The sequence below is a fragment of the Plectropomus leopardus genome, chromosome 4 (assembly GCF_026936395.1).
Source record: "Plectropomus leopardus strain MGB_pleo_1.0 chromosome 4, ASM2693639v1, whole genome shotgun sequence".
NCBI lineage: Eukaryota > Metazoa > Chordata > Actinopteri > Perciformes > Serranidae > Plectropomus > Plectropomus leopardus.
This window is the reverse complement of record NC_142179.1, coordinates 31,130,756-31,157,244: the sequence shown is the minus strand read 5'-3', so window position 1 is coordinate 31,157,244 and position 26,489 is coordinate 31,130,756. Positions and strand designations below refer to the sequence as shown.

General features: G+C 38.9%; 1 protein-coding gene across 1 annotated transcript in view; it reads left to right on the top strand.

Moving 5' to 3' along the window:
* The window catches only part of LOC121944102 (uncharacterized), a 57,679-nt gene that overhangs the window by 4,541 nt on the left and 26,649 nt on the right, over positions 1-26,489 (top strand). Inside the window, exons 2-6 of the mRNA XM_042487780.2 lie at positions 6,945-7,921; positions 11,426-11,477; positions 13,172-13,295; positions 15,749-15,891; positions 18,237-18,479. Coding sequence (XP_042343714.1) covers positions 6,945-7,921; positions 11,426-11,477; positions 13,172-13,295; positions 15,749-15,891; positions 18,237-18,479 — 1,539 coding nt within the window. The remainder of the gene's footprint in view (positions 1-6,944; positions 7,922-11,425; positions 11,478-13,171; positions 13,296-15,748; positions 15,892-18,236; positions 18,480-26,489) is intronic.

The window sequence follows — 26,489 nt, the reverse complement described above, 5'->3', positions numbered from 1 at the left end:
CCAGATGGTTAGAAGTTTTTGCAGATTCTTGAAATACCTTCAGAACAGAAGGAAAATCGTCTGCTTAGCTGTGTGACTAGAACGTAATGTTAATATACAAAAGGCACATACCAGGGCTAAGTCAATGCATTAAAACAGCTAAGGTGAAATATGCTGTAGCTTGGGGGTTATAAGTATTGAGATGATACTCAAAAATACGCTTGCCTGGTGATATTGATGCTGCGGTTGCCTCGGAAATGTTGTTGTATCCATTTAGACAGTGATTGATTGCAGTTTAGCTGTGTCAGTACAGTGCAGCCCAGCCCACACGTCTGAATGGCTTCTCACCAAGGTGCTGAAAGAAAAGACTAATTATCATGGATCACATTCCAAAATCTGGAAATGATTTCTCCAAACTGGTTGAAACCACCGTGGAGATAAGGTCATGATTCACCACATGGTTCCACAGACTCGCTTTAACAGCTACCACAGCAGCAGCAGCAGCTCTTTTTGGAGGAAATATGTTAATAGGTTTCACGCCACAAACATGGAGGAGAGAGCCTGCATCTGCCTGTCCTCTTGCTCACCCACTCACATGTCTGTGCGAGTTCGAGGACCACACCACGGTAATAATTTCCAGCGTTCTGGTTTTCCACTCAGGCGGCAGTAAATGTCCCATGATGGCTCTGTAAATAAAAATGTTGATCAAACATGCAACGGCTCAAAGAGGCCTTTCATAAGTCACCCAGGATGCACACCGTGGTGTAAATGTGCTGAGCCAGCGCTACAGTTGGCCAACAAGGGCGACCCCAGAAATGCCTGGGCTTAATCAGGCCGCTACACCAGTTGTTTGTAAACTCACCCTGGCTTGAACTACAGCCACTGACATGAGCCCATCAGGAGAGGGGTTGACATCACAGGGGAGATATGTGATAAATCCTGGGCTCGAGTATCAGCGCCTTTCACAGCTGTGCACAATGACCTCAAGGAGCTTCTTTTCTATCTGTGCATTTGGAGACAGCTGCACAAATTCTGAAAAAAAACCCCACAAATGGAGCATCTTGCTGATATTAAGCTGCAGCTGCTGACTCAGTTGTCTAAAACCTTGAAAGACCTATTCAAACTTCACAAACAACACTTTTTTTGCTGCATGTCTCTGTCTATGATTGGTATATAGGAAATCAAAGTTCTTTTTTGAAAAGAGGAACAGTTTATAATAATTTGATATTCTGTGTACCCTGCAAACACTGTCATCTTGTGTTTGTGTATTGTGCATCACTGTATGGGAAGTCGATATATTTCCTGCACCGCTGTTACTCAGGAAAATTCCTGTACATTTTGTTGCATTTTAAGAAAATCTTTTTCTTAATAATACTTATTATAATAAGAAATATTATTTTTTTTGTTCCCCCAAATTAGTGGTAATCAAGGGTGGGAATTACCAGTGGCCCCACAATATGATATTATCATGATATTTTTGTCATGATACAATATTATTGCATTCAAATGTTTTGTAATAAGCTGTGTATTGCAGTGACATTGCGATGTATTACCTTTTGTCAACTGCAAATTATGTCACATTCTGTGTCACCAAAGGAATACATTGTCAACATCTGTTTCGTCTAATGATATAAAGGTTTCAATCTGTTCATTTCACTTCAGTCATTTTGTACCTAGTAGTCTGAAATAGCAATTCATTTTATTATTGTAGTCTGCTAACAAAATTAACAAAAAGTTTAATTTGTATCTGAAATATTCATAATTTATATAATTTAAAAAAATGATACTTTGCAATTATGTATTGATACACTATTATAATCATGATAATAATAACTTCATTTATACAGCACCTTTAAAAACAGAGTTTACAAAGTGCTTTGACAAACACAGCAAAGCCCCAGAGGACTGCCATGCAAATTATTGCAATACCGTGCTGTATCAATTTTCTGTCCCTTACCCAATACTCCAGACTACTTGATTAAATCAAGTATTATTGGAATTTGAGTCAGTGCAGGCTACAAACTGTTGGTCCACAAAGCTGTGCTATTTTGATATCTGTGCAGACCTGAGAAATTGCATGTGATTGTAAAGCATCCTGACTGCTGCTGCTGCTCAAGTGCTAGCCTGTGAAGCAGTGTCACTTTTCTCCTCCAGTAAACAGGGCTGGTGAGGATTCTTGCCCCCTTTTGAGGGGCCCGCCTGCCTGTTTATGAGCCAGTCCAGGGCTGTTTGTGCAAGAGAGGCAGAGTGTGTGTGTGTTTGTGTGTATTAACAGTACTTCAGCAGAAGCCAGCTCGTGTTGCAAAGGTTTTCACAGCAGTGTCGTCAGCCTGGGTGGTTTAAAAAAAATCCATGCAAAAGCCAACAGCTGTGTCAGACTGCAGACTTCTGTTTTGTCAAATAAAGGTGCACTGACAAGTGGTGTTTTTTTGGCTTGCTCACTTTTATACCACAAAGAGAAGACTAAAAATAAATATATTTTTTTAACAGATAAAAGCTTGGATTTTTAAAATTCTGTTTTTTTTTCCTCCAGAACTTTTGTTTTACTACTTTCCATTTTGTTTATTTATTTATTTATATTTTATATTTGTTAATATTTTTAAGATCACATCCTCTTATTTACATGGGATACAATCTCTCAAAATTTCAAAATTCTGGCTAAATTTGTTTGAGTATTTATTATTTAGTGTGAGAAAATGTTATGTACAAAAAAAAGAACGAAAAGTCAACTCCATAACAGCACCAGTCAGTGGATTTAAAGCTGTTTCTTTGGTAATTAGACAGACCTATGAACCACATCATGGAATGTGATTGAAACACCTTTTTTCTTTTTTTTTTGAAGATGTGCTGACGCAAAGTGGAAATGCTAGAACAATACAGTTTGTCAGGGGCCTCTCTGTAATGACAGCAGCTGGTCTGATGTTTCACTGAACAAGTCATTTCAGACAATTATGTACTCAGTTGATCTTCTCCTGCCCAGGGAAGCCCCTGTCAGTGACACAACTGGGGCACAATAACCAGCCGGTTCTTATGTAAACTTTCAGCTTGCCTTGTACTTATTAGCATCACTTCATTAAAATATTATCCACCCTCCCCATATGCGGAGTGGTTCAATAAAACGGCACTGCGGCCCATTGTTTGGCCATGAGAAAAGGCATCCTTGAATAATTAGCGGCCTGCCAGTGGAGCGGCCTGTGATGTAACAGAACTGAGATGTTTGGCATTATAAGAATGTCCCATTTCCATTCGACACTGTGGCACTTTGGGGCCCTTTCATGTGTAGTCTAGCATGCACATCCCAGGGTGCTGGGGACCTCCCGGCAGCTTCATCCTGGTGGGAGAGATGACACACTCTCTGTCCATGACACAGTTCTCTTTCATCAGATGCAGGATTTCACATCATAAAAGAGACTATGCATTCATAAACAAGCTCTATTTACAACATGTATTTTTAAAAAAAACGTTTAATTAGAAGAAAAACGAGTGTCTTTTAGCTAGGTTGAGGAAAGGCCAACAACGCAGTTTGAACAAACATACATTTTCTCATCACTGGTCAGTCTTGTCCTAAAAGGGGAAACGCTGTCCTTCTCTTCCCCCCCTGTTATGCCCCCATATTGTGAAGTGGTTCCCCTCATTGCGCAACCTCGCTGCAAACACTGCTAACCCCAAATCGGCTTACTCTCTCCAGCCTCAGCAGGAATGGCATTTGGCCCGTTCAAATGTCACCCGTGTAATTCTTTGCTGTAGTACATTAATTTCTAGTAAGTGTGTATGAAGTGCAAGCGTAGCATGCCATGTGCCAAAGTAATTGCTTCCAAATGTCAGTCAGGGAGAAAAACAGCAAGTTGCAGCTATCTTTAAGAACTTAAATGATCAAAATTTACATTAGAATTGTGGTAATTGGAAGAAATAAATATTACACTCTTTTTTAATATTTAGAAGATGGAGCAAACATTTCAATAAAGCAATGTCACTCATATGCCGCAAACAGTTCATTGAATTTGATTACACTACTGTTTGTAAATGTAAGTAGGAAACTATGGCTTGTACTGCAATAACCGGCAGCCACTTGAATTGCTCATCATGCATCATGTAATTTAAAGAGGTCAAGAGAGAGCAGGTGTTCTGAGTTAAACCTGTTGACTATTGAATATTTATTGTATGGTATGCTTTTATGGTTGAGGACAGCTGGTGATTGTTGATGATCTTTGATGAAACTCTGGTACTAGAACAACATAACTCCGAATGCAACATGTCTTAAAGGGGTAATTGAGATTTTTTTGAAGTGGGGTAATATGGTGTACTTATCCATAGTCAGCGTATTACATACAGGAGATGTTGGTAAACACGACCCCGGATTAGAGAAGTAGGCTGGAGTCTGACACAGAAGCTAAGCAATGTACAGTGATGGAGGAGTCAGCAACAAAACGTATATTAACCACCTAAAAAACTCCCACCTAAAAAAATCAATACCAGTTTAGGTGTATGTGGTGTTTTTTTTGGTGGTAATATTTTTGGCATCTAAAATTCATTTTAATGCTGACCCCTCCAAAGCAGTAGATTGCTTAGCTTCCATGTCCAACTCCTGCCCTCAAGCCAGACTGACATCTACTGTATATTATACTGTCAGTGGATAAGTACCCAATACAACCCCGCTTTGAAAAAAACAGAACTATCCCTTTAACATGTAACCTCTAAAACCAAACAGAACACACACACACACACACACACACACACACACACACACACACACACACACACACACTCGCACACACACACACTCACACACAAACACATTTTCTGTAGTTACATGGGTCATGCTCCCCTCTTTGCCCTCTCTGACCTCTCATTTCTCTGTTAGATGCTGCAGCCTGGCTGTGAGGCTGTCAGCTGTATCAACTATGGAGACAGCGTTAAATTTGACCCTGATGACATGAGGGCCAAGTGAGTGGTCCTCTCTTCCAGTCATGATTGAAAATTACATTTAGATTTTGCAACTGAAAATCTGCAGACGGAGGAATGCCTTTGATAAATGCATTCAGATGGGGATAGATGGTCCATGGAGCAATTAAAGTGCCTGTCTGGCTCCACAGACTTTAGCCGCCCTTGTGTCCCTATTGCCCTCTTTCTCCCCTCTAAATCTGAACCGCATTCTCAAAGTGATCTCTCATATGCTTTTAGCCCAGTCCAGAGCACAAGTGTGGCCCGCGGGTGTTGGGCTTGTTACCTGTCTGGCATGGGGGTCTGCCAGTCTGGGTCATTCCCACAGTCCAGAACTGAGGCCAACAGGAAAGCTCATAAACACACAGGCCCCCTACAGAGGTCTGGTCCTCAGCTCCCTTGCCCAGCCACACATCTGCCTCTGCTTAGATCTCAGGTCCCCCTTACATCCTTACACACCTGGGAAGAATTACAGCCAGCATGTTTGAAGAAATACCCTCCCCAGGGTTACCCAAGCAGGCAATACAGGCAAAATGCAGGCTTTGATATAAAGGCCGACTAGCAGGGTTGAATAGTTCAGTTTCAAGCCGGTTTGTGTCGGTGAATAATCAGACCACAAGTTCAGTGTATTATTAGCTGATAGGTACTTTGGCTGTTGGTGCCTTTGACATAGAGAACTTAATCACCCAGTAGCTATTATCTGAATACATGACTCATCTTAGAATTTAGGCAAAGTGTAACGTAATACTGGTCAACACTTTAAAATAGAAGAATAACACGAATGCTCACATGGGTGGCAACTGTGGGAATCCTAACCATGGCAGTTTTTGTGCTGGGCTCTACATGCAGAGCTGTATGAGTCACATTAATTGTCACTCTCAGTAAGTGCCCTAAAGTAAACCTTCACATGTGAGATTCGTTGGTTGTAATTCCTTGAAGGTTCCGTTGGTGACTTTTTACAAAAATAACTTTTTGTCATATTTGCTGAAACTGTCACTATATCCTGACAGTAGTACACAGTAGACAGACAATCTATGAAAAACCTCCTACTACTCCAAGAATTAACTGCACCTGAACAAAAACAACAACAAATCAGAGCCAGGAAGAGTCTCTAACGCATATCAATCACAGCTTTTTCACACACTGCTCTGCCAACAACAGCTTACACAGCAAAAAAAGTAAACAGAGGAAGACTCACAATGAAAACAATCCAGTTGCCGAAATATATGTTGGCCTTGACTCTGCAAATCACAGATACATTTGTATGTCAGTATATAGCAGATATGTTGAAACTTCATATTTCTTTACCTTTATTTACCTCTCAACAACACTGTGGGTAATGTGTGGTTAGGTTTAGCCACAAGAACCACTTGGTTATGGTTAGGAAAAGATCATGTTTTGGTTTTTAACACCCAGTTTTGGTGCCACTATCACGGCTGGAAATGCTGCACTGTCTTGCTGAAAAACAACCGTTTTTGTTGTTTGTTGGTTTTGAACAATGTTTTGCAGTGGTCTGCAGCTTGGAAGCTATCCTACGTCTCATACCATCCACCATCCCCTCAGCTTCCTGATGACAAAGTCTGCTGATATACATCCAATCAGAAACCTTAATATGATTTGTCTGAAATGTGTAAATGTAATGTGTCTGTAGTTTGCATAAACATACAATGCCAACATTTTCTTCTGGCGACTGGGCTGACAAAATCAGAAGAAGACTGTCGTTGGTCTTCTGTTTGGTTTTTTTCTGTTCTTGTCTTTGTCGTGGACACTTTCATTGGCAGTGCACATGCATTAGAGACTCCCTCTGGTTCTGATTGGTTGTCTTTGTTCAGGCACGGTGGTTTCTTGCAAATGCCATTGGGAGCACAAGGAGGAACCTGATTTTTTCATAGATTATCTGCCTGATGTACCACTGCCAGGATATAGTAGCAGTTTTAGCCAATATAGTTTTAAAAAGAGTTACCTACTTTAGCTTTAAAAGCAGAGTTTATGACAAGACTAACTTAATGTTATTCATATTGCAGGTATACTTTGACTGTGGTGCCAAGGTGGATGTGGTGGACGTCCAAGGTCTTATTCTGTCCCCTGGCTTCCCCTATAACTACTCCTCTGGGACACACTGTGTTTGGCAGTTCTTTGTGCCTGTTGACTACCAGCTTATTCTGGAGATATTTGACTTTGACGTTTTTGAAAGCCATGACTCCGCCGCACAGTACTCTGCTCTCTCTAATTTTGAAGAGGAAGAGGCAGACGAAGAAGTGACTTTCACTCCTGGCAGCTTAGCGGCAGATGAAACCTCATCAGCAGCTAAAGATCCTGTGCCTCAGGGTGTGGGGGATGACTCAAAGACTCAGCAGTCCTCCCAAGATGGTGAGGTCAAGCAAGTAGTGGTCCAGGAGCAGTCCACTAAGATGGAGATTGCCAAAGTCTCAAATTCTGCCAAAAGATCTGCGGAATCCTCCTCTGGCCTATCTTCGCCTCCTCCTCCCTCTCTTCTCCTCATACCTGGGGCTGTGCCTCCAGGAGACAAAACTGTCAATTCTGCCTCCTTGTCTCACCTAAGGGGAGACCTCAGCCCCAGTTCTAACCCAAGCACTGTTGTGGAGGAAACCACCTATGCCTCGCCACACTCCACTGGCACTCCAACTGTGAGCCCCGAAACCCAGCACTCGGTGCTTGATGCCTGTCCCCATGATGTCCTCTACATCTCAGACCTCATCACCTTCTCCTCCAGGTTCTGTGGATCTAACCGGCCTCCCGGCAGCCAGCTGGTTTTCGGCTCCAGCCAGGAGATGGTGGAGGTCATCATGGAGCTCATCACCACCACCCACTGGGGCCGCGGCTTTGCTCTTCTCTTCCACTACCACAACCTGACCGAACCAGGGGGGGACCGTCACACCTCTGCTCACGCAACCAGTAAGGTGGACTCTCTGCTGGCTGCTGTGAGTGGAGCTGCCTTCTTCGCAATGATACTTACAAGTGCCCTCTGCATCATTTTCAGGTAACAGAATTAGACTAACTTTATTTAAAAGATGATACAAATAAAAAATAACAGACAAATAGATTAGGGACAGTAACCCTAAGTAGTAAGCTTCACCCAACAGTTAGTTATCAACTTTTATTTGCCACTAATAAATTGCCCTTTCTAGATAAAACACTCATTCATCTGTAGCAGAAATCATCTTCCCAATAGAGAAAGAGATAAAATCAGGGCGTGATTTGGATCAGAACAGAGTACAAGCCGAGAAATAGTTTTAAACACCAGAAATCATCCACCCGGTGAAGCTTTATGTGAATCATGAATATCAATCCCCTGGAAATATGTTGTGGTCTTTTTTTATGAAGCAATGTATTGCTGCTTTTCCATGTAGTTTTTATATTTTTAATTAAAACTAGAAAGCAAAAGTTTATTGAAACATTTAATACAATGCTATTTGCAATCTTTGTGTGAAACTATGATTTGAAAGATGAGAACTGGTTGGTTGCTCAGCCCACCAGAGCAAAATATCTGAACTAATAAAAGGTAGAAGGTAGAGGGTATATTTATCGGTCATTTAAAAAACAAAATTACTTTTGTCCTTGATACTGCCACATATTTGGAGTTGAAGGACGAGTTGATTAAAATCAGCAGCTACTATGAAAACCTCATCCAGCTCCTTGGGCATGTTGCTGCTGGTGGCATCATTCAAATCCTGCAGTACATTTTTTGAATTTGCATCAGAGTCTTGCCACCAGTGGGGATCCTCTTGCAGTCTTCACGATATGTGCTTCTCTATTGTAGTCGTGCTTCAGCAGAAGGGTCATGGTGCTGAAAAAAATAGAAAAACATAGCAAAAAGTAGCAAGGATTTGAGGAGCTACTGGCTGCTGCATCTACATGTGCTGCCATCGTCATAGGAAGTCATATAATATAATGCTCAGTGGATTGCAACTTTTTTTTTTTTTTTACAGATATTTATTGTCTTTGATGATCCTCTGACTTTTCCTGTAGTGTCATCAGCAAGTTGACATTTTTGTTTAGAAATGTCTCAACAACATTCAAATGGTCTTACTTGAGTTCTGGCACAGACAGTCATTGTCCCCAGAGGATGAAGCCCAATGTTATTTTGTGATGTTACCAATCATCATCTATTTAAATCATTTGGTTGAAATCCTTGTATGTCCAGTAGCCAAAACATGATGAATATGCCTTTCCTCGTGAGGGCATGACCTGTTTCGATTGGCTTACCCTGACAGTCTTACCCTGTCCCTGACTAGGGATGCATGATATTGTTTTTTTTCTGCCGATATCAGATATACTGATAGATGATAACTAATTTTGCTGATAACCAGTATCAATATCGAATTATCCACTTTTAGTGATTATCAAGTCTCTTCTGTAGTGGAATAACATCATGTAATGCATAACCTTATCATGATGGTGATCAGCAGATGGAGACATAAAAAATGCTTTTTAACGCATGTAATATTCATTCTTGAATTAAAAACAAGAAAAGTACTCAGGTTGATGTTTTATATGTGTTCACTTTGTCAGTTTAAAAAAAAAAAATCTGTTTCTCATATTGGCAGAAATCAGCATGTTGACCCATTCCATTATTTCATTTTAAAGCCAACGTCTGCTGATACGGATGTGGTGCCGATATTATAATGCATCTCGCTCCCTAACTAGTCTCACTCATTATAGCTAAACCTAACCAACCCAGCCAATGAAGACAATGAATACTAGCCAATTAGAAGAAGAGTGGGGCGGGTCATGCCTTCACTATCGTTGGAAACACAACTTTGCATGCATGATATGGTTCACCCACTAAACATTGTTAGCACTGTCATTATGAGCATGTAAGTATGCTGATTTTAGCATTTATCTCAAAGCTCTGCTGCACTGAAGTACAGCCATAAATCTGCTAGCATAACATTTCATTTCACCGTGTTTGCCACTAAATATTCTCCTGACAGAATTCACCAGTCTTAACTGTAATTTCTCCAATGAATGAAAATGGACTGGTCTGACGGGAAATACACACACACACGCACACACACACACGCACACACACGCACACACGTACAAAGTTACCACTTTGTTGTGTTGACTCAGCTGGAAGTCTCAGTCCCTGATGTGGTGACCCTCCATGATTATTTGGGTTTGGCTGCAACTGTGCGGCTTCCTTGATGTGGGACGTTCTCACTGTAGACTGCGGGGCATTCAAGGTACAGCACCTGGCATCAATTCCAGCATACAAAAACACAAGAGGCTGCATGAAAGTGAATGGGCGGGGAAATAGGTGAAAAAGGGACAACAAGGAGAATTAAACCTCAGTGTGTGTTTGGTACTGATGGCATTGTCAGGCAATCAAAAGGTGTAATTTACAAGCTGTTCCCTCTTGTCCATCTCAGGGGACAATGAACACAAGCTGAGGGGTTAACCTTGGAGGTATGTAATACTATCTGTTCTGACAAGCCAGCTATTTTACCCTAGTGGTCCAGATTGATTCAAAATCCAGGAAGGTTTAGATTTTAGTATTCAGCTTGTTGTGAAAAACATTCCAGTTTAACATGATTTGTGTTAATTTCAAATGCAGCTCAGCGTCTCCAACTCATCCAATAACTCCACAGGTTCTCACTGTTAATGATAGGGAAATTTAAAACACGTGTTCAATAAAATGAAAGTGTAACTAACAAGAACAACACTCAGAATCCAGGAAATGCATTACCATGAAGCCGCCCCATTGGCTGTTTTTTTCCTTATTCAGTTGTTCCCTATTAATTTAAATGAGTTCACAGAAATCATTGGAAAACAACTGCCCTGGCGAGCTAGGCGAGATCTTGCACGTTTAAAGCACCAGTGAGATTAACTGCCAAGGTCCCCTCTGGTCAGAGGTGGATGAGAGTCACAGCAGGGGTTGCCCTCAGTTGACCACAGACTGGTAATGAACTCATTCAGCTGTGAGAGTAATTTTTAATAAGAGGGTATTTGCTCAAGTATTTCTGCATGCTTCATTGGTTCATAGGCGCTTATGAACAGGAGAGGAAAATATGGTAAACGTAGCTATTAGAAATTTTCTCAGTTGTAAAATAGACTCATAGCCACCAGTGTGGCCATGGAAAAAAAAACAACGTTTCAGCAGTGAAAAAGTGACAGTGACGCATCACTACAACCACTTTTTGAAATGCCCGTTATGTGTGAATGCGAGATTGTGATGCATTTTGCTTCGTCATCCAACACTATAATAGAGCAACTATTGAGGGGGTAAATAGCCATGGGTATTTTGGAACTCTTATATATTTAGTGAGGTGACTACTATGTGAAAAAGTTTCTTTTTCAGTACAGTTGTATGGGATAGTGTCCATTTTTACATTTCTGGTTAAATTGTGAACACCAGAGGGATTTTTATTCTTGGGAAAACTCCGCTAGGAGTGGGAAAAAAAATAGCAGACATTCATAAAAGCTGGGTTTGGATGTGTCTGTAATTATAACCTGAATTGCTGTGGTACTGTATGTTTTCCAGGCCCCAACTGTGTCCAAAAAGAGCCAGCTCCTGTGCATCCAGCAACTCTGAGGTACTGACACCAGTGGGTTTTTTTCTTCACATTTTTTCTCTCTTTGTGCTCTCTGCATATTACTCTCTTTCCTCGCATACAATGTGTTAGTTACACATTCCTCTGAAAACAGAAGTTTATCTGGGATCACTGGACAATTTTTTAATATTATTTGCCACTGGAGTCCACTGCTATAGCACTGCCCCTTCACTCCCCACAGAGCTGCACAATCTCAGGTTCACATCAGGTTATGCAGTTTTGATACAAAGGTTGGACAACCTGATAATGAAGCAGGGAGGATTTTAAAATATTTGCTAAAGTGATTTGCAACATGAAATTATGTGATGTAAACTGCTGGAATTGCTGGTGCTTCTTAACATCAATTTCTATGATGCTATCAAAGGAGGAACATTTTTGGAGTTGATACAATTGTCTGTTTAAAATTTATGTCAGTATTATTAAATTATTATTAAATAACTAATTTCCAACAAATAATCTAATCATCTTTGTTTAAATCATAATTTTTGTCATCATTTTCTAAAAAAATTCCAAAAATGAACTTGTTCTTACTGAAGCATATTGCAGTCACTTAAGGAAAAATTATTTTCCCTATTTTTATGGATTAGCAAGATTATTTTCTTAGCATTATATGTGTTAAAAAAGCTTTCATTGAAAAAAATCTAACTGAGAAAAAAAAATCTCAAATGAAAGTATCATGCTTCCATAGATTCTAGATTCCAGCAAGATTCCATAGGATTGATGCTATTTCTGTTCTTTGTCATACATGATAGTAAACTGAATATATTTATATAAAATACCAATGAAGCGAGAAATTTCCCGAGAGTAATTATCTGCAAATTGATTTTTAATAAAAATATTTTTTCAGTTGTAACCTTACCCCAATCACAAAAACACATTTTGTCCTTTACTGCTACGGGTATCAGGTATCAAGTGTTACAGATGACCAGATAGCAGGGACATTTTTAATACACAAGTAGGCATTGGTGAAAGAAGTATTCAGATCCTTTACTCAAATAAAAGTATAAATACCATCTTATGAAGATACACTGTTACAAGTAAAAATCCTGCTTTGAAAATGTTCTGCAAGTAAAAGTAATTACAATAGGGAAAATCTACTTAAATTATTAAAAGTACCTAATGCAGACGAATACCCCCCACAAAAAAAAACAACTAGAAAAAACAGACATAAATTCATATTGTAAATTAAAAAAAACACCCAAGAAATCAAAATTATAGAAAAGAAAAAAAACAGTTTGCCTATTTAACTAATAACAAAACATCATATTTTATTAACTCCTCTTATGTTTTTATATGCACATGTAAGTAAAGCTGTCAGATGAATGCAGTTAAGTAAAAAGTACAATATTACCCTCTAAAAGGTAGTATAAAGTACCATGAACAGAAAATACTCAAGTATAGTACAAGTACCTCAAAGTCATACTTAAGTACAGTACTTTGGTAAATGTACTTAGTTACCTTCCACCACTGTATGTAGTATTAACTTAGTAAAGAAAAGTCCATCTATGTATATGTTCTCTGTATACATGAATATGTGTTGACTGCTGCTGCGCCGTGGCTCTGTGTGTTGCAAGACGTTGCCTCGACTGATCGCCTGTGGGAACTCCTGTACTGAACATGTATCATGATGAAGCACCTTGGATAAACTGAATGGCCGTTATCTGCTTGCATTGTAGGTGCCAGAGGGAGTCCAGAACACCGGGGCTGAGGTCAGCGAGCTGCAGCTGATGGCTGAGAATCAAACCAACGTGGAAGCGACCACAGAGCAGGACAACAACAACGACAGCCTGCCACACACAGGTTGGGACGACACACACCTGCTCACACATGAATGCACACACACTATGCATGACTTATGTACTGGATTGCTGATATTGGCCCTTAAAAAACAAATAAAGGTACTGGATTCATGCTTAATTTATATTCTATTTGGCCTCAGTTCCACTTGCAAACTATTAGGATACACTGTATGACAGAATTCAACAAGCCCAAAGCCCTTGCACATCACTGTCAATGCCATCCATTTATATTTACACAACATGTTAAGACTTTTGACTAGAATAATTTTAGGAATGATAATACGGTAAGGAATATGAATCTACCATTAATTCATTTCCTGGAAAAGCAATGATCTGATGACGTTTTAGTGCAGTCATTTAATGGTGACAGCCTGGGGTTTGAGGAATGTGCCTCAATTGGTGTGATGTTTCTCAGGAGATAACTTGTCAATCATACAGTGTGGGAGTGAATAAGTATCTCTAGGTGGCACTCTTTCTTTGTACGCTCATCTGTGGTGGGTATCTCTGCTCATGTTAACCATCCACTTTTTATATTTATCCCAAGCAAATTGCAACTGCTTTTTCTGGACATGGAAAACAGCAAATCTTTTTCTCCTTCCAGGAGATAGATAAGCACAACACTGGGAGTTAAATGCCTCCGATCACTATTATGTTATAAATATTTTGTAAGATGTAACTTATAGTTGAAACAAACGTTGTATGAGTAGCCCTCTATAGACTGTGGGGGGGTCTGTAATATTCTCAATGGAAAGGAAGGTTGCATTAGTTTAGAGCAGCACACAGACTTGGTCCTGGAACAAATGCTTCTCTCTCTCTCTCTCTCTCTTTCTTTCCCTCTCTTTCCCTCTCTCTCTTTCACCCCCCCTCTCTCTCTCACTCAGTGGGACTGAACCCAGGCTGAGAGATTTGTGGGTTGTGGCATTTAACCCACAAAGCAGCCTGGGAGTAGTTTGAACAACAGGGGAGTACAGTCCCCCCTCTGTGTGCTCAAGTCACGGTCTTAGGAGTTTACACCAAAACACATAACTTGTAGACAGTGAAGGAGTAGAGATTAGCTCACTCTGCATGTTATTTCATTGAAGCATTTAAATTGCAGTACAACATCATATACTCCGTTGCCTTTCTGAGTGGCAACACTCTTTACTTAAAGGGAACTGTCCTTACTTAAAGGAATACTTCACCCTCAAAATGACCTTTCGTATTTCAGTTACTCACCCTGTATTACGTTGAACTTGTGTAGAATAATTTATTTTCCTGCATGCCTCCTGTGAATGGTGTTTTAAAGGGTTAGTTTGGATTAATCACAGTCACACAACACAAACTAACTGATGGAGGTAGACCAGCAGCTCCTGTTTCCAGTGTGGTAAAATTACAGTTTATTAATGGAGTCTTGCTTTGAAGAAAGCAAAGATAAGCTGCACTTTTAGTTCACTTTCCCGTCAGAAAGGGTGTCTGTCTGGAAGGTAATGAGCATACAACTGAGTAAATGAGACATGGATTTTACTGAATGAGTTGTGTGAGAGTTTGTGATCTAGTGCTATTTATGTATTTTTTCTAGTGATTTTCAAGTATTGTACACAGCGGCTATGTGTATAGATCTTTATATTTATTATATGTGTATATACACTTTTTTCAATTTCATCTCTCTTATTTTTCTTGTCATCACATGTAAGTAAGTAAGATAAACTTTTTTGTCTCCGAATGGAAATTTGTCTTATGCATCAATGCAATTTGTCCTTGCAATCACAGCACACTCCAGACAGCAATGCGCATCCAACAGGCACAACGGAGAGACAACAAACGAGAAAAACAACAACAAAAATCACATGTCTAATTCACATTGTGTTAAGTTGTTATTTATTAATGTTTTTTTCCTTATGTATTTATGTATGGGAGCCTACAGGGTACCAGGTGACCTGTCAGATGACCTGGTGTAGTAGTATTTGAAGGAGTGTGTCTGCATTGTCAACTTGTCTGATGAAGAGCATGTATCCGAAGCGCCACCTTGGTGGTAATTATATTAAATATTCATGGGGGCGTAATTTAGTGTGCAATTTTATTTCTTCTCTTGTGTGAGAATTTGTAAACAGATGTTTTGATATAATTTTGCTGTTGTAAAACGCGGACCCCTATGATGTTAATTCATCAGGAATGATAACAATTTGTTAAACGTGAAGGCATGCCAGAACAACCCAACTTTCATTTCAAATTCAGTACAATAGGGAATAAGAAATTGATTTACAAATGGTCATTTGGGGGGTGAAGTATTTCTATAAAGAAGTTCTAAGCAGCATGAAGTCAGTGCAGAACATTGGGATTAATGAAATTTCAATGAAGAAAATTGTTTTAATGTACAAAGTTTGAATCTACATTTCAGCACAACTTTTAAAAATAGCCTTGCCATTATTGTTCTCAACTTATTTTGTGTCTGCATTTTTTTCTGCTTTTCTACAGTCAGTGCTGGTGGTGATATTTCCCAGAGTGCAGAGGTGGACCTTTCCTGCAGCGGTCTGACTGAACTTGACCTTGGTGCAGATGAGGTTTTCATTGTATCATCAGCCCCTAGCCCAAGCAGGCTACCCTTCTCACCCCACACAGTAAGGCCTAGTTTCATGCCAGTACAGTTGTCTATGCTGTCACCCAGACATCAGTTGTTCCAAAGCTAAACATTCAGGAGCCTTCACAATCTACATGCTAGCGGCATGGCTGTATGCATGGTAAAGTCAGTCAGTCACTTAGTTGGTCAACCACTTTGGTCCAGACCGAAATATCTCATCAAAAGTTCTGTCTGAGCCGTGATGCTATACAGTGGACAGTGAAATTATCTGTTTAATCTCAAGGCCAAACTCTCAGTGGGTGATCTCCTCGCTTTGGGGAAATGATCCCTGAACCAATGAACATCAGAGGTGACAGGGCATTCATTGCTTTGAATTGACCCAGTGTTCCTAATAAGACTGACACCATTTTATTGGCGTACGCGTGGAGCAATCTAAAACTATGAAAACTATGAGGACATAAATGGGAAATGAGGATGATTAAAAGACGAGAGGAGCGTTGAAGAAGAACGGTTCGTCCAAGCATTTTTTTTCCCTGCTCTCTTTTGTATTCTCTTGGAATAAGAGTTGGCATAAAACAGCTCTGGCAGCTTTTTGAAGGACTGGCAAGCTTTTCTGCAGCCTAGGCTAATGGAGTATTATCTACAGAGCCAGATTCCCAGCTCCAATTGTGTGTGTGTGTTTGTGTGTTTGTGTGTGTCATGCACGCTTTGGCACACAGTGTGTGGTCTGCCTTTGTGTGTCCTCGATGCAGACGCCCGTGTAAATAATGTTTGAGAAATGTTTCTTGGGCTAACAGCGGCAGAGATCACTAAAAAATGCCAAAGTCATCTTCTCAGAGTCATAACCAGGTGAACTTTAGCATTGGTTTTTATGCCACACACAACCAGATACATAGATGTGCATTACATAAACCCAAAACATGTTGCTGCAAAGGAACCCTTCGAAGGAGGGCTTTAATTCAGTTACAATAAAGCAATGAAAAGTCTTTAAAACCTTTCTTGCTGTAGGCTGGGTAATGAGATCAAGGCAGAGAAGTCCGGATCAAAATGGTCTGGTACATTCCTCGAAATTTACCAGACTTAATTCAACTGTTTCTGATTTTTCTAAGTATTTTGAGTTTCTCCAGGCACTCTTCAAGGGTCGAGACTCCACCTTTGGAGCCATGGTTTGCAAGCGACATTGTTGGGTGCCTAATTTTTAACCTTCCGTGTCAAATCTAAAAGTTGCCATTGTGTTCATGGAGCTTTACAAGCTGAAAGAACATTTTATTTAAACCCCCTGCTAATTCTTGTCTAGACAAAGCTAGCAGCTAGTGACTCTGTGTAAAGGATTATCTGGACTCGTTCTCTGTCTGATGGTTGCAAACCAGATCCCCCCTCCCCACTCAACAGCAGCTGACCGGTCAGAAAGGACAACATGACCTTTGCACATCTAACCTGTCAAATAGCCTCTCTTGGTTGGTTGCCCGAACAAATATAAAGTCTCACACAGTAGATTTGTACATAGACGTTTGTTTAGACCTGTAATATTCAGATGGTAAGAGTCATGGATGCACAACACCACAAATGAGACTGAAATCATTCCAAAGCCCCTGCTGTTCTCTTGACAGCTTCACTCTGCTTAATAAATAATGATTGAGATTGGTACGTGAGCCACACACACTTGGCTGGCTGGCTGTGTGACTGAGCCGGCCAAGCTAATCAGCACAGTTCCTTCTTGTTAATCCATTAATATAGTACACAAAGATATGCAGGCAGGGATAAATTCAGGTGGTAGGAGGAAATATGGTGGGTGCAGTCTGCACACTGGTAGCTGTTAGTTCCTAATACCCGTACTATCAGGGCTATGTTGCTGCATGTGGTGATGTTGAGTCCAGTGCTTGGGTCCAGTCTTTCCATTGATGCACAATACCAAAGATGCGTGCGTCATTCAATAAAAAGCCTGCTGCTCCATGCAGGTCATTGACCATTGTAGCTGCAGTTGAGTGCTTGAGCATAATGCCACCTCTGATATGTGAGCTATTTATGTTGTGTGGTCGTCTTCCTTCTAATTAGTTTGTTTATCCTCTCTAGGCCACTCTTGTCTTGTAACCTTTGTTCTTCCAGGGAAAGTTTTGTTTGCTAAATATGTGTTCTTTTCAGCAATTTATTGCTTGGTATTCATAAATGAACACATTTTCATATTTGGAAACAATCTTTGCCCCTAGACACTGAGCATTTGGAAAGACAGAGACAACATTATCATATTTCAGGCAACTAAAGACAATATGGCTACTAGTGGACATACAAAGGCATGTTGCTTAAAAGTAGTCTATTGGTGCCCAGTGTAGACAGGCCCAGACTACTTATTTCTATCTTTACAATTTTGCAATTTGTGTCTCTTAGCAGCGGGAGAGGTTTCTACGGCACAGTGACACTGGCCCAAGCCCTGCAGGTGACTGGCCGTCACCAGACCCCACCACCTCACCTTCTTGTACCAGGTCCACCAAGGACAGCAGTGTTGGCTGTGCGAGACCAAGAGCGTGGAGCGTACGCACCTTCCAGGACTTCCTCCCTCCACTGCCACAGCTGCATAAGAAGTGGTGCAGCTGGAACTCTACCAGTCCTTTCACCAAGCTGGTGGATAGCGTGAGTACTAGAACATTTTGTTTTGAGTAAATAACTCTCCATACCAGTAGACAGTGGTAGTCTGTATTTGTCATTTAAAAAGGAAACTGGATGACCAACAGGATAGATTCAGAGTCAGAAGTATTTTTTACTTGCAAGGAATTTGCTTTGCTTTTTGGTGCGTACATTACGTACAATAAACATGTCACTGGCTAGCATTAACACAAAATAATATGAACTGTTTTTGTGCAAGAGCAATGGCTAATCTCACGCCCTCTTGATTTAAGCCATTTGCTTGCTTTCCCCACTGCAGTTTCTCTTCTTGTACATTGAGTTGAACTGCATATCATAGTAATTTCATGGTGATTCAACATGCTGAATTGCCCAAAAAGTAGCCGACAAGGGCCAAGTACTGGTACGGGACACACCACAAACACTAGGCTGACCATCACTCACCAATGGCCCAAAATTGATCATAGTGTTTCAGTGCCCTAAAACTCCCTGCCTGCTTATGAATAAATGAGGCTGTCAACATTATCTAGATTAACCAGGACACTGTTTCTAGAAATTAACTTTGATGTGGATTTCTTTTTAAGTGGTGATCGGTTGACAGTTCTGCTCCTCTCTTCACCTGTGTCCAAGACACATGGCCTCAGACCTGATGATGCGACCACAAAGTCAATCATTGATCTTTGGTCTTGGAAGTTCTGGTACTTGTTTATAATGGACAATCCATGACTAGCACAAAAAGTCCAATAACAAAAAACCACTCGGGGTCTGATCAGGCAGGCTGATCCCCCAAGTCATCCCCCTCCGGGTTTCTCCATCCTTGCCAACATGATCGTTGAAGTCTCCCAGGAGAGCTATGGAGTCTCCAGTCTGCACCTTTCCAGAGAGTCTATGAAGGCTGGGCACTCTGAACTGCCCTTTGGCGCATGAGCACAAACAGCACTCAGAGAACTCCTCTCAGCAATGATGTCTCAGTGATGCTAAAATTGGAGTGATGTGACAGAATCTTCTAGATTTAATTAATAATCTGGCTGTTTAGTTCTGTTTAAGTTGCTGTTGTGAGACTGAGATGAAGTTTAAACAGGAAAAAAGAGAATCACTGCATTCCAGGCGTGATGATATAAAAGCATGTTTGACATTTTCTGTGTCTGTAAAATTGAGAAATGTGTCTTATCTTAGAGATGTTATATAACTGATAAAAACAGACTTTAACAATATTAGTAGTGTCTTGTTCAAAGATAAATGGCTTTGAAAAATTACCTCAAGGTTCTATGAATTTAACATTGTCAGTTAGTGAACTAAGGGAGGAATGTATCTGTCGGTTCTGATGTTCTGGACCAATGATCAAAACCTTTGTTTTTATTATTATTAATTGTAGGAAGTTGCCTTCCAGTCCTTGACATTAGATAAACAGGAATGTAGGTTAGATTGTTCAGTTCATGAGCTTTAAATGAGAGGCATAATTGTGTATCATAAGCGTAACAGTGAAAGGAGATGTTGTGTTGGCAAATGATATGTTGAAGGGGTAACATGTACAGTGAGAATAAAAAATCCATGAGGCAGTCTACAGGTCATGCTAGCTATTGATGATATAAAATCTTGAATGGAGAAAAAGGATTTTCTGTTTTCCAGGTAAGAGGAGAACCAATCCAGTGCAACTCCACTGATGCCTGCCCATTTTTTCAGTCTCTCACTGAGAGTTTTGTGCTGTATGGTGTTGAAGGCTGCCCTCCAGTCCAGTAGTAGCGCTAGGCCAGAGCAGTATCCATAATCTGCAGCTAGTAACGAGTCATTTGTCACACGGGGGAGAGCTGTTTCCCTGCTGTACTGTTGAAAAACAGTACCCCTCTGGATTTTTTTCAAAGACATTATTGCTCCTTAGTGCCTGTAAGATTTGTGTCAAAACCACTTGCTCTGATAGTTTTTGATATGAATGACAACTTAGAAATCGGCCAAAAGTTCTTCATGTCAATTGGATCCAGTGTGGGCCCTTTCAGAAGTGGCATCAAGTGGGCATGCTGGCATGCTCATATGTGACACAGTGTCTAGGAGATCATGTAGTGATATGGGGATGAAACAATTTAAAAATTTCAAATAGGGACCAGGGATATTAACAGTTATTTCAGGAGAAGTTATTTGTTATTGTACTTGTTTATCTTATTGATGAAGAAAGTGAGGAACTTTTCACTCTCTGCTGGGAACAAGGCTGTTGCGGTTGTTTGTTGGAGACTGACAATGTTATTAATGTTAATTAAAAAATGCAAGGTGGCGAAAAATGTCAAAATATGACATGTGAAAAAAGCAGCTGAAAACCACACAAAATAGCATGCAGAGAAACGCCATGGCATAGGATGTTGCAAAGATGACCAAGAACATCATAATATAGTATGTCAAAAAAACAACCGAAAATGCCAAATGGCGAAAAATGTCAAAATATGACATAAAAAAAAAAAAACAGCTAAAAATCCACATAAAATAGCATGCCGAGACAGGTAATAGCATAGAATGTAGCAAAAATGGCCAAAAACACCACAATATAGCATGTCAAAAAAATTGGCAGAAAATGCCATACTACAGTATTTTGAAAAATGAATGAAAATGGCTGAAATTACGTTTTATAGCTTTTCTAAAGATGCATCATAGTAAACAAAGTGGAAGACGAAGCCAAAAAGGCTCAAAATATCATAACTTAGCACGTCAAAAAAATGGTGTGTGAAAAAAATGGTGTGTCAAAAAAATGGCCAAAAATGCAAGAAAAAGGTGAAATTTTGACATATCAAAAATATGGCTGAATACGACATTTTATAGCTTGTAGAGACACGCCATAGCATAAAAAGTGGAAGACAAGGCCAAAAAAGGCCAAAAACATAATTTGGCATGTCAAAAAAATGGCCGAAAATGCAATAGTATAGTATATCGAAATATGTCAAATTTTGACATATCAAAAAAATGGCTGAAAATGTCATTTTATAGCCTTCAATGATGCGTCATAGTAAACATAGTGGAAGAAAAGGCCAAAAGAGGCCCAAAACGTCATATTGAAGTATATTGAACTGTCAAAAAAAAGGACAGAAAATCCCATACTATATACCATACATACTACTAATGTCGAAAAAAGTCAAATTTTGATTTAAAAAATGGCCTAACGACCTATATCTTGACCTATACCTACCTTATACCTTGAAACGACCTCCATAGTATACAAAGTGAAAAGGAAGAGCAAAAATGGCCAAAAACATCAGAATTTAGCATGTTGGAAAAAATGGCCAAAAATCGCATGCTATAGTATGGCAAAAATGTCAAATTTTGACATATCCCAAAAATGGCTGAAAATGACATATTATAGCTTATAGAGCCACGTCATAGTATACAACATGGAAACGAATGACAGAAACGGACAACATCATAATTAAGCATGTTGAAAGGAAAGAGCGAAAATGGCCAAAAACATCAGAATTTAGCATGTTGAAAAAATGGCCAAGAATCGCATGCTATAGTATGGCAAAAATGTCAAATTTTGACATGTCCCAAAATTGGCTAAAAACATCACATTATAGCTTGTAGAGACACATCATAGTATACAAAGTGAAAGTAAAGGCCAAAACCGCCCCAAAACACTATAATTTAGCATGTTGAAAAAAAGACCAAAAATCCCATGCTATAGTATGGCAAATATGTCAGATTTTGACATGTTAAAATGGCTAAAAACAACATATTATAGCTTGCAGAGACGCGTCATAGTATACAAAGTGAAAACAAGGAGCAAAAATGGCCAAAAACATCAGAATTTAGCATGTTGAAAAAATGGCCAAGAATCGCATGCTGTAGTATGGCAAAAATGTCAAATTTTGACATTTCCCAAAAATGGCTAAAAACAACATATTATAGCTCGTAGAAACGCGTCACAGTATACAAAGTGAAAAGGAAGAGCAAAAATGGCCCAAAACGTCAGAATTTAGCATGTTGAAAGAATGGCCAAGAATTGCATGCTATAGTAAGGCAAAAATGTCAAATTTTGACATGGCCCAAAAATGGCTAAAGACAACATATTACAGCTTGTGCAGACGCGTCATAGTATACAAAATGAAAAGAAAGAGCAAAAATGGCCAAAAACATCAGAATTTAGCATGTTGAAGAAATGGCCAAAAATCGCATGCTATAGTATGGCAAAAATGTCAAATTTTGGCAGTTCCCAAAAATGGCTAAAAACAACATATTATATCTCGTAGAGGCGCTTCATAGTATACAAAGTGAAAACAAAGAGCAAAAATGGCCAAAAACATCAGAATTTAGCATGTTGAAAAAATGGCCAAAAATCGCATGCTATATTATGGCAAAAATGTCAAATTTTGACATTTCCCAAAAATGGCTAAAAACAACATATTAAAGCTCATAGAGATGCGTCATAGTATACAAAGTGAAAACAAAGAGCAAAAATGGCCAAAAACATCAGAATTTAGCATGTTGAAAAAATGGCCAAGAATCGCATGCTATAGTATGGCAAAAATGTCAAATTTTGACATTTCCCAAAAATGGCTAAAAACAACATATTATAGCTCGTAGAAACGCGTCACAGTATACAAAGTGAAAAGGAAGAGCAAAAATGGCCCAAAACGTCAGAATTTAGCATGTTGAAAAAATGGCCAAGAATTGCATGCTATAGTATGGCAAAAATGTCAAATTTTGACATGTCCCAAAAATGGCTAAAAACAACATATTAAAGCTCATAGAGATGCGTCATAGTATACAAAGTGAAAAGGAAGAGCAAAAATGGCCAAAAACGTCAGAATTTAGCATGTTGAAAAAATGGCCAAGAATCGCATGCTATAGTATGGCAAAAATGTCAAATTTTGACATGGACCAAAAATGGCTAAAAACAACATATTAAAGCTCGTAGAGATGCGTCATAGTATACAAAGTGAAAACAAGGAGCAAAAATGGCCAAAAACATCAGAATTTAGCATGTTGAAAAAATGGCCAAGAATCGCATGCTATAGTATGGGAAAAATGTCAAATTTTGACATTTCCCAAAGATGGCTAAAAACAACATATTATAGCTTGTAGAAACGCGTCATAGTATACAAAGTGAAAAGGAAGAGCAAAAATGGCCAAAAACATCAGAATTTAGCATGTTGAAAAAATGGCCAAAAATCGCATGCTATAGTATGGCAAAAATGTCAAATTTTGACATTTCTCAAAAATGGCTAAAAACAACATATTAAATCTCGTAGAAACGCGTCATTGTATACAAAGTGAAAAGGAAGAGCAAAAATGGCCAAAAATATCAGAATTTAGCATGTTGAAAAAATGGCCAAAGATCGCATGCTATAGTATGGCAAAAATGTCAAATTTTGACATTTCCCAAAAATGGCTAAAAACAACATATTATAGCTTGCAGAGACGCGTCATAGTATACAAAGTGAAAACAAGGAGCAAAAATGGCCAAAAACATCAGAATTTAGCATGTTGAAAAAATGGCCAAAAATCGCATGCTATAGTATGGCAAAAATGTCAAATTTTGACATGTCCCAAAAATGGCTAAAAACATCATATTAAAGCTCATAGAGATGCGTCATAGTATACAAAGTGAAAAGGAAGAGCAAAAATGGCCAAAAACATCAGAATTTAGCATGTTGAAAAATGGCCAAAAATCGCATGCTATAGTATGGCAAAAATGTCAAATTTTGACATTTCCCAAAAATGGCTAAAAACAACATATTAAAGCTCGTAGAGATGCGTCATAGTATACAAAGTGAAAAGGAAGAGCAAAAATGGCCAAAAACGTCAGAATTTAGCATGTTGAAAAAATGGCCAAGAATCGCATGCTATAGTATGGCAAAAATGTCAAATTTTGACATGGACCAAAAATGGCTAAAAACAACATATTAAAGCTCGTAGAGATGCGTCATAGTATACAAAGTGAAAACAAGGAGCAAAAATGGCCAAAAACATCAGAATTTAGCATGTTGAAAAAATGGCCAAGAATCGCATGCTATAGTATGGCAAAAATGTCAAATTTTGACATGTCCCAAAAATGGCTAAAAACAACATATTATAGCTCGTAGAGATGCGTTACAGTATACAAAGTGAAAACAAAGAGCAAAAATGGCCAAAAACATCAGAATTTAGCATGTTGAAATAATAGCCAAAGATCGCATGCTATAGTATGGCAAAAATGTCAAATTTTGACATTTCCCAAAAATGGCTAAAAACAACATATTATAGCTTGCAGAGACGCGTCATAGTATACAAAGTGAAAACAAGGACCAAAAATGGCCAAAAACATCAGAATTTAGCATGTTGAAAAAATGGCCAAGAATCGCATGCTATAGTATGGCAAACATGTCAAATTTTGACATGTCCCAAAAATGGCTAAAAACAACATATTAAAGCTCATAGAGATGCGTCATAGTATACAAAGTGAAAAGGAAGAGCAAAAATGGCCAAAAACATCAGAATTTAGCATGTTGAAAAAATGGCCAAAAATCGCATGCTATAGTATGGCAAAAATGTCAAATTTTGACATTTCCCAAAAATGGCTAAAAACAACATATTATAGCTTGTAGAGATGCGTCATAGTATACAAAGTGAAAAGGAAGAGCAAAAATGGCCAAAAACATCAGAGTTTAGCATGTTGAGAAAATGGCCAAAAATCGCATGCTATAGAATGGCAAAAATGTCAAATTTTGACATGTCCCAAAAATGGCTAAAAACAACATATTATAGCTTGTAGAGACGCGTCATAGTATACAAAGTGAAAAGGAAGAGCAAAAATGGCCAAAAACTTCAGAATTTAGCATGTTGAAAAAATGGCCAAAAATCGCATGCTATAGTATGGCAAAAATGTCAAATTTTGACAAGTCCCAAAAATGGCTAAAAACAACATATTAAAGCTCGTAGAGATGCGTCATAGTATACAAAGTGAAAAGAAAGAGCAAAAATGGCCAAAAACATCAGAATTTAGCATGTTGAAAAAATGGCCAAAGGTCGCATGCTATAGTATGGCAAAAATGTCAAATTTTGACAAGTCCCAAAAATGGCTAAAAACAACATATTATAGCTCGTAGAAACGCGTCATAGTATACAAAGTGAAAAGGAAGAGCAAAAATGGCCAAAAACATCAGAATTTAGCATGTTGAAAAAATGGCCAAAGGTCGCATGCTATAGTATGGCAAAAATGTCATATTTTGGCATGTTCCAAAAATGGTTTAAAACAACATAATGAAGCTCGAAGAGACGCGTCATAGTATACAAAGTGAAAACAAAGAGCAAAAATGGCCAAAAACGTCATAATTTAGCATGTTGAAAAAATGGTCAAAAATCGCATGCTATAGTATGGCAAAAATGTCAAATTTTGACATTTCTCAAAAACGGCTAAAAACAACATGTTATAGCTCGTAGAGATGCGTCATAGTATACAAAGTGAAAAGGAAGAGCAAAAATGGCCAAAAACATCAGAATTTAGCATGTTGAAAAAATGGCCAAAAATCGCATGCTATAGTATGGCAAAAATGTCAAATTTTGACATGTCCCAAAAATGGCTAAAAACAACATATTAAAGCTCATAGAGATGCGTCATAGTATACAAAGTGAAAGGAAAGAGCGAAAATGGCCAAAAACTTCAGAATTTAGCATGTTGAAAAAATGGCCAAAAATCGCATGCTATAGTATGGCAAAAATGTCAAATTTTGACATGTCCCAAAAATGGCTAAAAACAACATATTATAGCTCGTAGAGATGCGTCATAGTATACAAAGTGAAAAGGAAGAGCAAAAATGGCCAAAAACATCAGAATTTAGCATGTTGAAAAAATGGCCAAAAATCGCATGCTATAGTATGGCAAAAATGTCAAATTTTGACATTTCCCAAAAATGGCTAGAAACAACATATTATATCTCATAGTCGTCATAGTATACAAAGTGAAAAGGAAGAGCAAAATGGCCAAAATATCAGAATTTAGCATGTTGAAAAAATGGCCAAAAATCGCATGCTATAGTATGGCAAAAATGTCATATTTTGGCA